The sequence below is a fragment of the Limulus polyphemus genome, unplaced genomic scaffold (assembly GCF_000517525.1).
Source record: "Limulus polyphemus unplaced genomic scaffold, Limulus_polyphemus-2.1.2 Scaffold110, whole genome shotgun sequence".
Classification (NCBI taxonomy): Eukaryota; Metazoa; Arthropoda; class Merostomata; order Xiphosura; family Limulidae; genus Limulus; species Limulus polyphemus.
The window spans coordinates 1,000,819-1,014,345 of record NW_013665720.1 but is presented as its reverse complement, the minus strand read 5'-3'; the positions used below and the strand labels follow the sequence as shown (position 1 = coordinate 1,014,345).

General features: G+C 31.0%; 1 protein-coding gene across 3 annotated transcripts in view; it reads right to left on the bottom strand.

Annotated features, from left to right (window-relative positions):
- The window catches only part of LOC106471143 (thyroid adenoma-associated protein homolog), a 239,364-nt gene that overhangs the window by 96,426 nt on the left and 129,411 nt on the right, over window positions 1-13,527 (bottom strand). For 2 of the 3 annotated variants that reach the window (XM_022400635.1, XM_022400640.1), the window contains 3 exons: window positions 11,061-11,313; window positions 4,301-4,410; window positions 1,348-1,359 (listed from right to left, as the gene is read on the bottom strand). Coding sequence is in view for 1 of the 3 variants with exons in the window: in XM_022400645.1 (XP_022256353.1) it covers window positions 1,227-1,358 (132 nt within the window). In the remaining 2 variants the exon portion in view is untranslated. Of the gene's footprint in view, window positions 1-1,226; window positions 1,360-4,300; window positions 4,411-11,060; window positions 11,314-13,527 lie in introns of those variants that run through there. The other variant, XM_022400645.1, reaches the window with a different exon arrangement.

Here is a 13,527-nt window from a genome sequence, read left to right as displayed (position 1 = left end):
CTATTTAGTCTAAACATTTATGTTTTCGTGTTTATTCTAGAATGAAAGAGGCATAATTTGTGTTTATTTCCTAATTTTTTATGGTGGTTGCGAGATCAGTCAAATTTACCAAACCCGTACAAAGATTAATTACTGAAAATAACATATAAAATATAAAGTTTTTTCTTAAGAAACGTTTGATAACTATCCAGACATTATAAAGATTTTGCTTGGGAAATTTCAAAATTTTCTGATGCATAAAAGTAATCTTAATATTAAAATGAAAATTACTTTGTGTGATAGATACACAAAATGTGAAAAGAAAAAAAGGCATGAGAGAAACATTGTTTTACAAACCTTAAGACTTAATAAAAAAATTAGATATTTTGCATATGAAAGCACTGTAATTTTTTCTGATAAACTGTCAAATTTTGTTAATATTTGCTTACTAATTTAAAAGTTATAGCATGAAAATTATAACAAGCACAAAGTGGTTACGAGGTTGGTCCTAAGGACCGAGTCTGGGTTGAAAGTTAATATAGTTTAACAAAGTATATTTGTTCACTGTATTCTTTAGCTAACAGATTTTGAAACGTTTATGTTACAAAAGACAACAGAGCAACATACAGTGGTCAACTTACTCAATTTGTTTGAGTGTGTTATACTAATTTACGTTGCTATGTAATATCACTATAACAATTTGACAGATAGTTATGACCTGATCTACAAATCAGTTTTAACAAACTGATGTTATCACAAGTAAAATGTTTTATAATCTTAACAAGCTAATAGACATATATTAACTTGTGTGTGTGTATATAAAAATATGTATGTTGTGTTCTTGTAAGTAGGTCTATAATTGTTTGAAATCAATTATATATTCACTTTAAGTTGTAAGGACATGCTATCTGATTTTCAATACTTACTACCTTTGTTAACTTAAATGTGAATTTGAAAGAATATTATGTTCATGTTTACATTAAATATATATTCATAATCATAATGCATAACAATTTTATGCACTACTTGTTTGAATATAAGTTTAAAAAAATTGTTTTTCTGTTTATTATATTTATTGTAAATTTTATAACTATTGTAACACTAAAATAATAATGGCTATGTTCCAAACCTACCTATTTACACAGGGCTAACATTTATTCAAACATAAAAAATATCAGCACTATAATAATTGCAACTGTAAGTTATCATTCTTATATAAAAATACTAAATGTTATATCAAAACTTACCTGTACCAAGAAGGGAACTCCAGCACTACGACGTGTTGAACACAACTGTAAATTAGCACTCTCTCCTCTGATGTCAGATAAAAGCTCTTGTAACCATTTTTCTGGTAATTTTTGAAGAACACTGACAGGCATTCTAGAAAGGAATACACTTTACATAAATATTTGTATAAATAAAAAATAAGAAATTTTCTAAACATAGTTAATAGTTTAGTTTCTACCTGCAGTGTTTCTTTAAAAAAAACTGAGAGTGACCACAAGCCATCTGTTTGAAAATAATCACAAAAAAATGTGAATAGATTATATGAATGATAATATAAATGTTTGTGGTACACATGTATCACATAAGTTGTATTTGATAACTATTTAAGAACACATTTTTAAATTTTGCTAGTAAAAAAATTTGAATTTAAACTAAACAGAGGTTAATAATCAATTCAAATTAGCTATAGCATGTTACTTATCAGAAGTCTTTCCAGAAGTCTTATCAGAAGTCTTGTTATGAAACATATAACAAAAGTAAAGATTATGTATTCCTTGTTATTCTACTTACTGAGAGAAGAGTATAACTTACTAGAATATATTATATGGGACAGCAATTATTACTACCAGCAACCTGTTACACCTTACAAAACCCCCCAGAAACACAATTCTTAATTATAAAAGGGTTTCAACAATAATGAACTGAGAAACTTCTTTCCACAGATCTTGAATGTTTTAGTTCTCCTTACATTAACATAACCTCTCAACATGTCATTACTAGAAACCTTAAGAATGTTCAAAATGAAGATTTAAGGATTTTGATGAGTAAAAGATTTAAATTTTGAGAATACTGGTAAATTAACTGGGTACAAACTAAAAATATTTTGAGGAAATCACTTAAATGCCTAATATGACATTGAAATACAAAGTATAAAATAAATCCTAATCAATTTTCATAATGATTCGAATGGGTAGAAGAATTAAATCGAGAACAGAATCTGTTTTTTGAAAACAGTTTCATCTGATACTTCCATATAAATACTTCATCAAAAATATCAAAGAGAATTTTTAAAATCTTTACATAAAAAATATGTCATAACAAGAGAACATAAAACAGCCAATATGATTGTTTTAATTTGCAAACCATTCTATATTTAGTACACTTTGTAAGGAACACTTCAGATAATTATGTTAAAGTTAATGTCAATGTCAATATCAAATAATGTAACAGAATTTACATTTTATACAAATATTAACAACAATGTAATTCCCATTTATTCTATAAATATAGATTCATCACTGGAGCCAGAACATCCACTACAAGAAATATTGTCAGTTTGTAAAAGGTAAAGATCTTAAGCATATTTTACACAACCTCATAACCATGGTGGCATACATACTATGACTCTTAATATACTTAATGTACGTTCACAAAATTTAACAAACTTTCGATAAGTATTAAATCTTTAATAGAAAAAATCTGAATTTTTAATTAAATATTTTTACTAAAATTTGTTCATAATTATGTGAAATTGTTGACTGCTCTGAATGCAAGATTTTCATGCTAAGATTAAAAATACTTTCCTTCTGAAAACTTTCAAATTTCAATCGCATAATTCCTAAAACCTTCTTAATAACCATCAGAGGTCTTTTTTTCAGAAAAACTTTATATTTCATCTGTTATTTTCTATATTATAACTCTGTATCTGGTTGGTTGATTTGATCTATCCCATAACCACCATAAAAAAACAACAACAAGGAAATAACTAAAAGCTTGTAACAGTATACATCTATTTATACTTAATTTTATTGTTTTATTGCCTTTTGAACCATATCTAACTAATAATCCTGCCAAACAAGTTGTAAATCACTTGGCAAAGGTGTAGCTCACATTACTCTATTGAATTATATAACATACAAGCTACTTGCAAAATGCCCGTGAGCATACCTCATGAAGAATTATTATTATTATTTATCTTACCTAATCTGATCTAACAAGTTTTTGATTTTTATATTTTTGTTACTTTTATAATAATGATTAAAAAATACACATGAAAAACAAGAAATAAAGTACTTACCTGGGTCTTCTTTTTCTTTGCTGTCAACTGACAATGAAACTTAGGTATACTTTGTTACTAATGGTACTACCACATTAAATAATATTTTTATTCAATTAAATACTGCACCTGAGAACCCAAAATAATAATGTTCTGAAAAGTAGACAATGTCCTATAACTATTATAATTTTTCTAGCTTTCTAACTATGCAATAAGACCCATTAAAAATTCAGCTAAGCTCATCAATGTGTTTCTCGTGTGAATAGTTTTAATTAGAGGAAAAATAGACAATTCTCTGTACAGAAAACAATTTAGTACATCACTTGATAGATTACAAATTTGGCTTTCCATTAGTTATATATAATAGAATAAAACATTAGAGAAAACCATTGGCAATTTGTACAAGAGAGAGGATGTGAAGGTGGGTGTGGCAAGTGGGTCTGATTTTCTAGTTTATGTCTCCCTAAACAAATAAGATTGAAAGCTATAAAAATTATGTTTTGCCCAAGTAATATCTATATTATAATAAGTAATTTATGTTAAATTCTGCATTCCTCAGAGGGATGGTAAATAAACTAAAGAAGAGAGATGAATTAGACAGCAAATGTCACAAGTTCTCATACTAGGGGAGATTGAGGATTTTTAAAAATATTTTCTTATAAAATTAAGAACTTAAAACTTAAATAATATTAAAATTTGATTTATTAACTAGTTTTGATGTCAAGTTTATTTGTATACATTGATAATAAAGTTGTTTAATTAAATTTTGAATGTATCTCTGTAAAAGGTTGTGACATGCACACTTTGACCTACGTGTTGATAAACAGTTAATAACAATTCCTAAGATGAAAAGAAATAATGAAATCACAAACATATGCTTACCATATTGAACTGCATCTTGGTTCCTGATATAACTGTTTCATTTAAATCTCTTAAAATTCCAAGTTTTCAGGCTAATTAATTATTTGATTATTATTTTAACAATACTAACATAATTCATGAAACTAAGAAATACTACTGTTATTTGATAAAAGTTACCTCCACAACCGATGGCAAAGTTTCCAAAAGCCAACATATGCTTGCTCAAATGCTCCTCTGTGCTTAACTTCAGACAGCTGTTCAGTGAAGAAGATACCAATTTCTATAATCTAGGGTAGGAATTTTAACCCAGATTAACACTCAATATTAAGAGAAGTTTAATAAACCACTCTAAGTACCTTAGACAAATATCTCAAGTTCAAATATAGAAGGTTCAGTATATTATACTAAAACTATTTTGAATACACAAATCAGCAATTCATGTGAGAACCACAGCCAATATAAAGTTGTGGTAGAATGGCATTCATCAATGTTTGACATTGTTTAATGTTTCACTGATAGTGTGATGTCAATGAAAAGTGATCATTTTTTAGGGAAAGGTATGTAACAGCCCTTTTTGATACAAAATATTCATACATTTGAATCATAAAAATGTGTTAAAATTGGGAATTTAGAATTTCCAAGAGTAGGATATTCCTTGTACTTAATGGAATTGGAAGACAAAGAAAATGGGTCAACCTTGGGCACCAGGTCCAGGGATTATGGAAAGCATGCAGCAGAGGAGTGGTGTATTTCAGACATGACAGCATTACAATGGAGTATTTTATTATGAAATTTATGTTGAAGGACTAATGTCAAGATGCATTTTCATCACACAGAATATGACCAAACAATGCAAAATGGACTATAGTGACAATATGAGGTTTTATACTCAACTTCCATATTCTGATAATATGATTCTTAGGTATTTTTAAGCATTGTTTCAAACACCTACTTTATTCTTATGTATATTTAAATCATATTCTAATTGCTTGCTCTTTAAAATCGTTTTACTTATTCTTCAACATTACATACTCTTAAATACAACCACTCTTTAATCATTTATTGTCTTTAAAGCTTAATTAACTACAATAAAAAATTAAATCATCCTGTACACATTTGATCTAATTCAAGGCATATTTAATACAAGTATAATAACCTAAGCAAACAAATATTTTATAATCCTTTATTACCGTGTACCATATATTACCTCTTTCCAATCATAATCAGTCTGATTAGTAAAATCAAATTAAAACATTTTCAATTGAGTTCATTACACTTAAAACGGCTACAATTTTATAGCAAAATATAATTATTCAAAATGATTTTACAATTCATGTTCTTCATTTTTTATCTTAATCAGTTAGATTTTGGTACATCACATATAATGGCAAAACATAAGTGTAAACATTTATCAACATAAAAAATATAAATTGGTATTGTATCTATTACAATTATCTACTACAGAGATGAAAACCAGAGTAACCAATGAATTTTACAATGTCTTATAACAGTGGTTTTCTTTAAGGAAAACAAAAAGTGTTATAATGTTTAGGATCAGTGTAATCAGAAGGAAAATAGAAAACAGTTGCAGGATAAAAGTATCTTTACCAAAAACTCATTAGGTAATTGCCTAGGATGGGAAAATAGAGAATACATGCAAAATTAAAGAAATTTAACCAATGAATTCATTTTCCAAGGTCATTTGCTTTAATATTTCATTTCTTGTTTATCATGTTAGTTGCAGGTAGTGATTGGAAGAGAGGGGACAGAGTTTATCTTCTTTTACAATACAGATTACTTATTTTTTTATGAGATGAACAGGGCAAAAATATTTCAAAAACATGTAATTGGGTGTGCATAGAAAACAAGAACACATGTGAGTAAAAGAAGCATGAACTAGGCAGAAAACAATTTATTTTTCAGGAAGCAAACAGAAGAAAAATATTCTTATAAAATCATCTTATAGTTTAAAAAATTGTAAACATAGTAGGATACCTAAAATAATTATAATCATTAAAACAGTGATAATTCAATATAAACATGACTGATGGAAGCCACCAACTTTCAGACACTTACTAACAGAAAAGGAAAGGAAACAAATATATTAAAAATCCAAAATGACACTCTTTAAAGTTTTTGTAATGCAACATAATGATAGAAAGTAAAGAGGTTATGATTAGAATTAATCAAGAAAGTACTACTACTAAAACTAGTGAGGCTTTCTGTCTTAGGAATGAAAAAACAGCTTCTCACAATGAAAATAATTCTACAGAAAAAAGCAAACAGATAGCAAATATGTGTGCATTTAGTTTAGGTTATTAAACTAAATGGTCAAAAAATGATTCAAACATTCAAAAGTTGTTGATCAAAATTAGAAAAGTAGCCAGCAGACATTAAACATTTCCAAAGAGAAGGACAATCACAGCAAGTTATTAGAGATGTCACTAAGGAAGGAAAATCACAGCAAGTTATTACTTGTCAATAGAGAAGGAAAATCGCAGCAAGTTAGTACAGATGTCACTAAGGAAAGAAAATCACAGCAATTTATTAGAGATGTCACTAAGTAAGGAAAATCACAGCAAGTTATTAGAGATGTCACTAAGTAAGGAAAATCACAGCAAGTTATTACGTGTCAATAGAGAAGGAAAATCGCAGCAAGTTAATACAGATGTCAACAGAAAGGACAATCACAGCAAGTTATTAGAGATGTCACTAAGGAAAAAAATTGCAGCAAGTTATTATGTGTCAATAGAGAAGGAAATTCACAGCAAGTTAATACAGATGTCAACAGAAAGGACAATCACAGAAGTTTACGTATGTCAGTAGAGAGAGAAAATCACAATAAGTTATTACAAATGTCAGCAGAGAAGAAAATTCACAGCAAGCTATTACATACATCAATAGAGAAAATGTACTAAGACAGTGCTTTTAATACTCTTTCATGTACAGTTCAGTGTTTTGCTTCTGTTCAAGATTTTCAGCATAGCTAACTTTTAAGATAAGAGTTTACATGATTCAAAATATTGCTCTCCTGGAAGTTATGGGAACCTCTTCACTCCCAGAGCAGGAAATTCCCTGAAGTTTGTTGAATGTTTGCACATGCTTGATCTTATCAAAAATTAATATCTTAGAAAGGACATCCAGAATGAGTTGAATTGCTGTCAAACAAGATCCAGCAGACACATGTTGACTGCTGCTAAAAATGTCATGTATTACTTGATTGTGCTTGACTGGACTCCAGACATAAACCACACACAAAAAAAGTCATTTGTATTCTTTAAGGCTGATGAGGCTTCTGCAACTGAAGATTGGAAGATCAGTATCAATGAATATTTCCTCAGATTTGTGCCATTAAAAGACATGAGTATCAATGGTATACTTGAAGATTTACAAGGTCTAGAGTAAAAAAAAAAAACCAAGATGAGAAGAAAACAATGTTCTTCAAAGATTATTTAAGAAACTTAAATTCATAAGCTTTTCTCTGCATGTTCTGAAACATACACACTCTTAAGTTTCATGTTAAAGAAAGTAGCCAACTGATGCAGTGGCGTTCTTTCAATTGCTTCAAAGCATATATATATACACACACATTATAATTTTTCTATACTGAAAATGTATTTCCGATAGGTACTTCCCTCCTCTCACAAGATTAGCTATTCTCATCCAATGCTGCCCTCTATATGCAAATTTTTTCTTTACGCATGCCACAAGCCTCCTGCTTCCTTCTATTGGAATTGAGTGATTCTAACATGTCTCTCATGTAAATCATACTGGGTCACTTTTCCACCAATAGGAGCATGCATGACATACATGACTTCTTCTATATGTCTCTACTGAACTATCACTTCAAGGTTTGGCAAAAGATGTAAGCACCGGAGGAAAGTGGGGAGGAAGGGTGGGAAGTGTGAGTGGAGGGAAGTACCTATCGGAAATACATTTTCAGCATAGGAAAATTATAACTTCTGATACAGTACTTCCCTTCACTCACAAGATTAGCTAGAATCCCACATTAATTAGGTGGCAGGACTGGTGCGAAAGAATGACAGAAGTACCCCCCAAAAGCATCCAAAGGATACCCATGGAAATGATAGAGTCAGATCGGAAGATCTGATTAGGGGAACAACACCACTTCTGAACCAGGTATATTCTTCACCCATCTGTGAAATGTGTAGTAGATAAGAGTGGAAAAAGAGAGAAGCATATCTGAGTGGGAGAGAACTGTGGCACGATAGTGATCCTAACCATGAAATATATAAGTAACTCAATCCCACAAAATATAAAAGTGGGTCAAACAATGGATGTGCCCCTAAGTGTAGAGTAGCTAGGGCATGCCGGACTGTACTCAGTAAGTCAACTGCATTCAAAATCCATGCCACTGGGAACTGACATCCATGCAGGGATAGGGTGAGAGGATCATACCATCTTCACCTCAAGTTCAAGAGACCAGGGGGGATATAGAAGGAAAAGGTGGGGTGTTGAATCTGATGAGAAGACACCTGGGACAAATTCTGGGAGGAAGAACACAAGGAGTAAGAAGCCAATCAAAATGTGATCTCAACTGGTGAGGGGTAGAAGGGAAAAAATCCCAAACAGAGGAAGATTGCAAAGGGATAAGAGCCGGGAATGGGTACCAAAGAAGGAAGCCATGCAGGCAATATAACAACGAAGAATACGGACCAGACATAGAAGTCTATTCGGATCAGGAAGAGGGTAGAGATGAGAAATATAAGGAAGGGAAAAGTTGAAAAGGAGTAGTTACCCTCCCTAGCCACCATGGTCTTTGGGAGGAAGGAACTATGTGGATAAAGTAGAAAGGGAAGTAAAGTGTACAAGAAATGTCCATGGCAAACGAATCAGACCTTTGACGTCCACAGGCTAAGAGGAGAAGAAAATAGATTGTATGGGAAAGTTGAAGAAAGGAACACAAGGAAGGTGGTTCAAATGGAGGTAAAGTGAGGGAATGGACGACCACCTTAGTATTCCAGTCTGAAAAGTAGGTTATCTAAAGAAGCAACTAATCTGGTAGGAACACATGAACATGGTAAGAACAGAGGAAGCAAAAGCACAATGGTATCAGGAAAACTAAAGGCATGGGATAAGGTACCCGAGAGTGAGAAGACCAAAGACCCTGGTCGAAAAGCCATGTGAGAAACCCTGCCAGTGGGAATCCCAGAATCGCAGACCAACTGAGAAACACTTTCCATAGGTGTTAATACACCTCCACTGAAGAAGGAGATATGGAATGATCTAAAAAGAAAGCTATTTGATGGGAGAAAACTTGACATCTTCCCCAAGATTGGGAAAGGCTGGATGTAAAACTGGTGACCGAGGTTGACGAAGAAGGGATGGAGACAAAGAAAGACGTACCAGAGGGAAAAGTTGCAGTTGTTGGAACCACGGAACCATGATGGAGCTAGCCAATAAAGAGCAATCAGAAGGAATTGATAAGGAGAGGTATGGAGGAGAGAGAGATTATGAGAAAATTGAAAGACCACTCCGTCAGATATAAAAGGTCGAGGCGGGAAAGGCTATCCTCTACAAGATGGAAAGTACTTCGACTAGGTGCCCCCTTTTGATTCCATGTCTACTGTACTTATCAATTTTAATGGCATCATCATAGGGATATCTAGCTTAAGAAAATAATGTAGACACTATTTTCAGCTGAGTTTCTTTACTTTTTTAGAGTCCTTAGTTGTAGGCTTGAAAATATAGTCTTTGTATTTTGATTCAACTTGTTTCTGTACTTTTTTGATGATCCCTATTCCCCTTTTTAAATTAACAATTTTTCATAATCTTGTTTCTTAAGCTTCATCATGTCCTTTTATGGAGAATACATTTTAAGCTACACATGTGCATATGCATTCAGTTGAATGTTAGATGTTTTTCAAAAGTTTACTGCTGCATTGACTTTTTTTCTACCCAACCATTATTTACCGAGTCAGGTGGTTTTGAGCCGAACACACATTTAACAAGTGTGGAGTACAAAGGAAGCTCCTCACAACACAATTGAATATAATATTTTTTAATAGCCACATAAATCAACTTTTTTAAATAGGTCATGGACATTTGCAGTGTTTCATATAGTATATATGTTTAGGTTTTGGTGCAATATACCCAGCCAATTTTGCTATAGGCAAAGTAAATATAAGAATCTTAATCATTTTTAAAGGCCTTATATTTTGCTCGAGCACATTTTAAATTGTGGAAAGCGAATATATAAGTCCTGTTAGTATTTTGACAAACATCACTACTTTTACAAGTACAGAAGTTTTGTTGTTAAGCGCAAAGCTATTTAATGGGCTATCTATGATGTGCAAACAATGGGGGTGATGGGCAGAGAAAAATACACCTCCTCATGGAACAATAAAAGTGAGCCTAAATATATAATAGTGTATAGAACTGTTTGTTTCGATTGGCTTTTTTACTTTCACTGAATGTATCTTTAAAGTTACAAAATATTAATGTTTTCATGTTTTGATTGTCATCATTACAATCAAAACATGAAAACATTATTACAGATAAAAATAGCAGCAAATTAAATGTTCAAGACATTTATAAAAAAAAACTTTATCATCACTCTAGGTATAAATAATAACATATATTTATCAGCTTCAATGCAATCACAGCAGAATAAGGTAATTTATTTTACGCAACCAACCAATGTATATTTAACAGTAAACACAAGTATTCATCAAACAAAACCATTTTTCTGTCTAGTTGTTAAAAAAGTACCTAAATCAAAATAAGAAGTTCTTCCCTTTTCAGATGTAATCAGACAAACTTCAATATCCTTACTTGTTCAGACCAATCTCAATAGCTTTACCTGTTCTGATGTGATCAGCCCAATCCAATTATTCTTACCTGTTCAGCTGTCATTAGACCAAGCTCAACATTCTTACTTGTTCTGATATAGTAAGACAAATCTCAATATCCTTACCTGTTCATATGTGATCAGACCAATCTCGGTATCTTCTTTTTCAGTTATAATTGTAACATTTTGGCAAATATCTCCAAACAAAAGAGATACTTCTTTATGTGTGCGCCAGCTACACAATAGTAATAACTGTGATGTAATGCTCTGATTTTCACACTATCCACCTTCAAATCATAGTCTTCCTCATCTGTAGTGGTTATGTGAAGCTTATGTCCAAGAGCTCTTTGGATAGTTGATTTAAGTTCACCCACACTTTCTAAAGAAAAAAATATATGACTCAAAAGAAAAACAAATTTAATATTAGAAGTACATGTAATTACATCTATGCTATGCTCAAATTCATTTTTAGATGTGAATGTTTTAGTATATTTTATTTTTTCTTGATACTATTGGCTTATAAAAAAAGGTACACTCCACTTTGAGTAAGTTACTACCAGTAAGTGGTTTGAATGTTTTGGTTAACTATTCTTTGTACTTTGAAATGTAATAATGCTACCAGTGGTAATAATACAACACTACTCATGTTTTGCAGAAACAAAATAAGTACCAAATTTCTAGATCAAAATAATTTTAAGATGTGTAGGAAACTTAAAATAACTCTAGCAGGTTTGAAAGATATATATACAATAAATGCAAAGAAGATAACAATCACAATAAAAATTAAACAAAAAATGTAAATGCTTTTTGACATAGGTCACGTTTAGAGAAAATGAAGCACTAGCAAGAATGAACACAGAAAACCAACAAAGAAACAAACTATCATAAAATCATGCAATAGTCCCACAACTCAGGCAGAGTAATTTAAGCATATGAGGACAAAAGATGTGACTTTATACTCTGAATCACAAATTTTTTATAAAGTCTAAAAATCTGTATACTGGTGGAAGCAAGTGATGCATTTGGGTGAAAAATAAAGTTTTATATTGTAACATTTTGAAACATTGTCAATTACTGGCTTAGTTTGATCATTTAGTGTCCAAATGTTCAGAATATACCAACATAATATATACATGTCATCCTATAATTCTGGGGATTTTATAGTTGGCTGTTTGTTTATAACACTGATATTCAACAATCTGTCTTGTTATTTCAGTATTTTTGTCACAAATACTTTAAACTTCACTGTAATTACCATATCTGAACTCAAATTTTATTCTGTACATCCTGCTGTTCTTATAAACACAAAACTCTCATCTTAGCATTGTTTAAATAACTGTCAATAAACTATAAAGGTTAATAAAAGGTAAAACAGTCAATAGTGGCCTTAGTGTTAAACTTTCCAAAATAAAAGATCTGGTCCTACTTTAAAAATATCTTAGCATACTCAACCTTTAAAAATCTGCCATGCTCAAAGGAAAATTTCATAGCTTGTACAACTGGTCTGGACAACACTTTTTATTACAAAAATGTTGTATACTGGTTATCTTGCATGTTATATAATTTGAAATACCATTTTTTGACCACATAATGTAACATTCCAGAGATTCAAGAAACAAAAATAAATGCACCTTTTGGAAAATAATATGTCACACTATATAAGGATCAACAGGTACCCGAATTACTTTTTTAAACAACACATTTGCAAAAAACAAGAACTATTGCAATAAATAATGATATACCTGGCCTATTTGCAATATTGAGTGCAACAACAATTCACTTGTTATATGTTTTTATTATCCTCCTCTTTATCATTGTATTATTCTTATTTACACTGATGCATATATTTTTTTATATATGTAAAAGTACATGTAAGCTATGAATTTTAGTATGTGTACACAAGTGCTCCTTTTTAATGCTAAGCTACAGTATGTCATACTATCATTAAGATTGTTGTAGTATTGTTGTTGGATCTTCCTAACTTATAATTTAATCAAACATTTTCTATTATTCTGTATCAATTCACAATCAGTAGCTGCCAGATGTAACCAAGATTTTCATCTATTAAATGACATATTATATTATGTTGTTTCCTGAACAGAGAATTGTCAATTTCTCTTTCAGTACAAGCTTCATTCACACAGGAAACATATTGACTAGCTGGGGTGAATCTGTAATGGCTCTTGTAGCATACTTATAAAGCCAAAAATATTGTGATAGTTACAGGACATTGTCTGCTTTTTGCATGCTATTATTTTATGTTCTCTGGTGCATCATTTAATTAAATAAAAATTATTTAGTACATTAGTATAAAAAAGTAGGGTTAAGTGTCATCGTCTGTCGACAGCAAAACAAAGAAGACCAACGGAAGTACCTTATTTCTTGTTTTTCATGTATATTCTTTATTTATCATTATAAAAATAACTAAAATGTAAAAATAGGGATCTCTTCAGGTTAGACTAGGTAAAATAAATAATAATATAATAAAAATGTTTCATGAGGCATGCACACGATCAACACGGAGTAGCTCATGGGTAATGTAATTCGGTAGTGTAACGTTAGCTCCATGTTCTCCAAGTGATTTACAACTTAT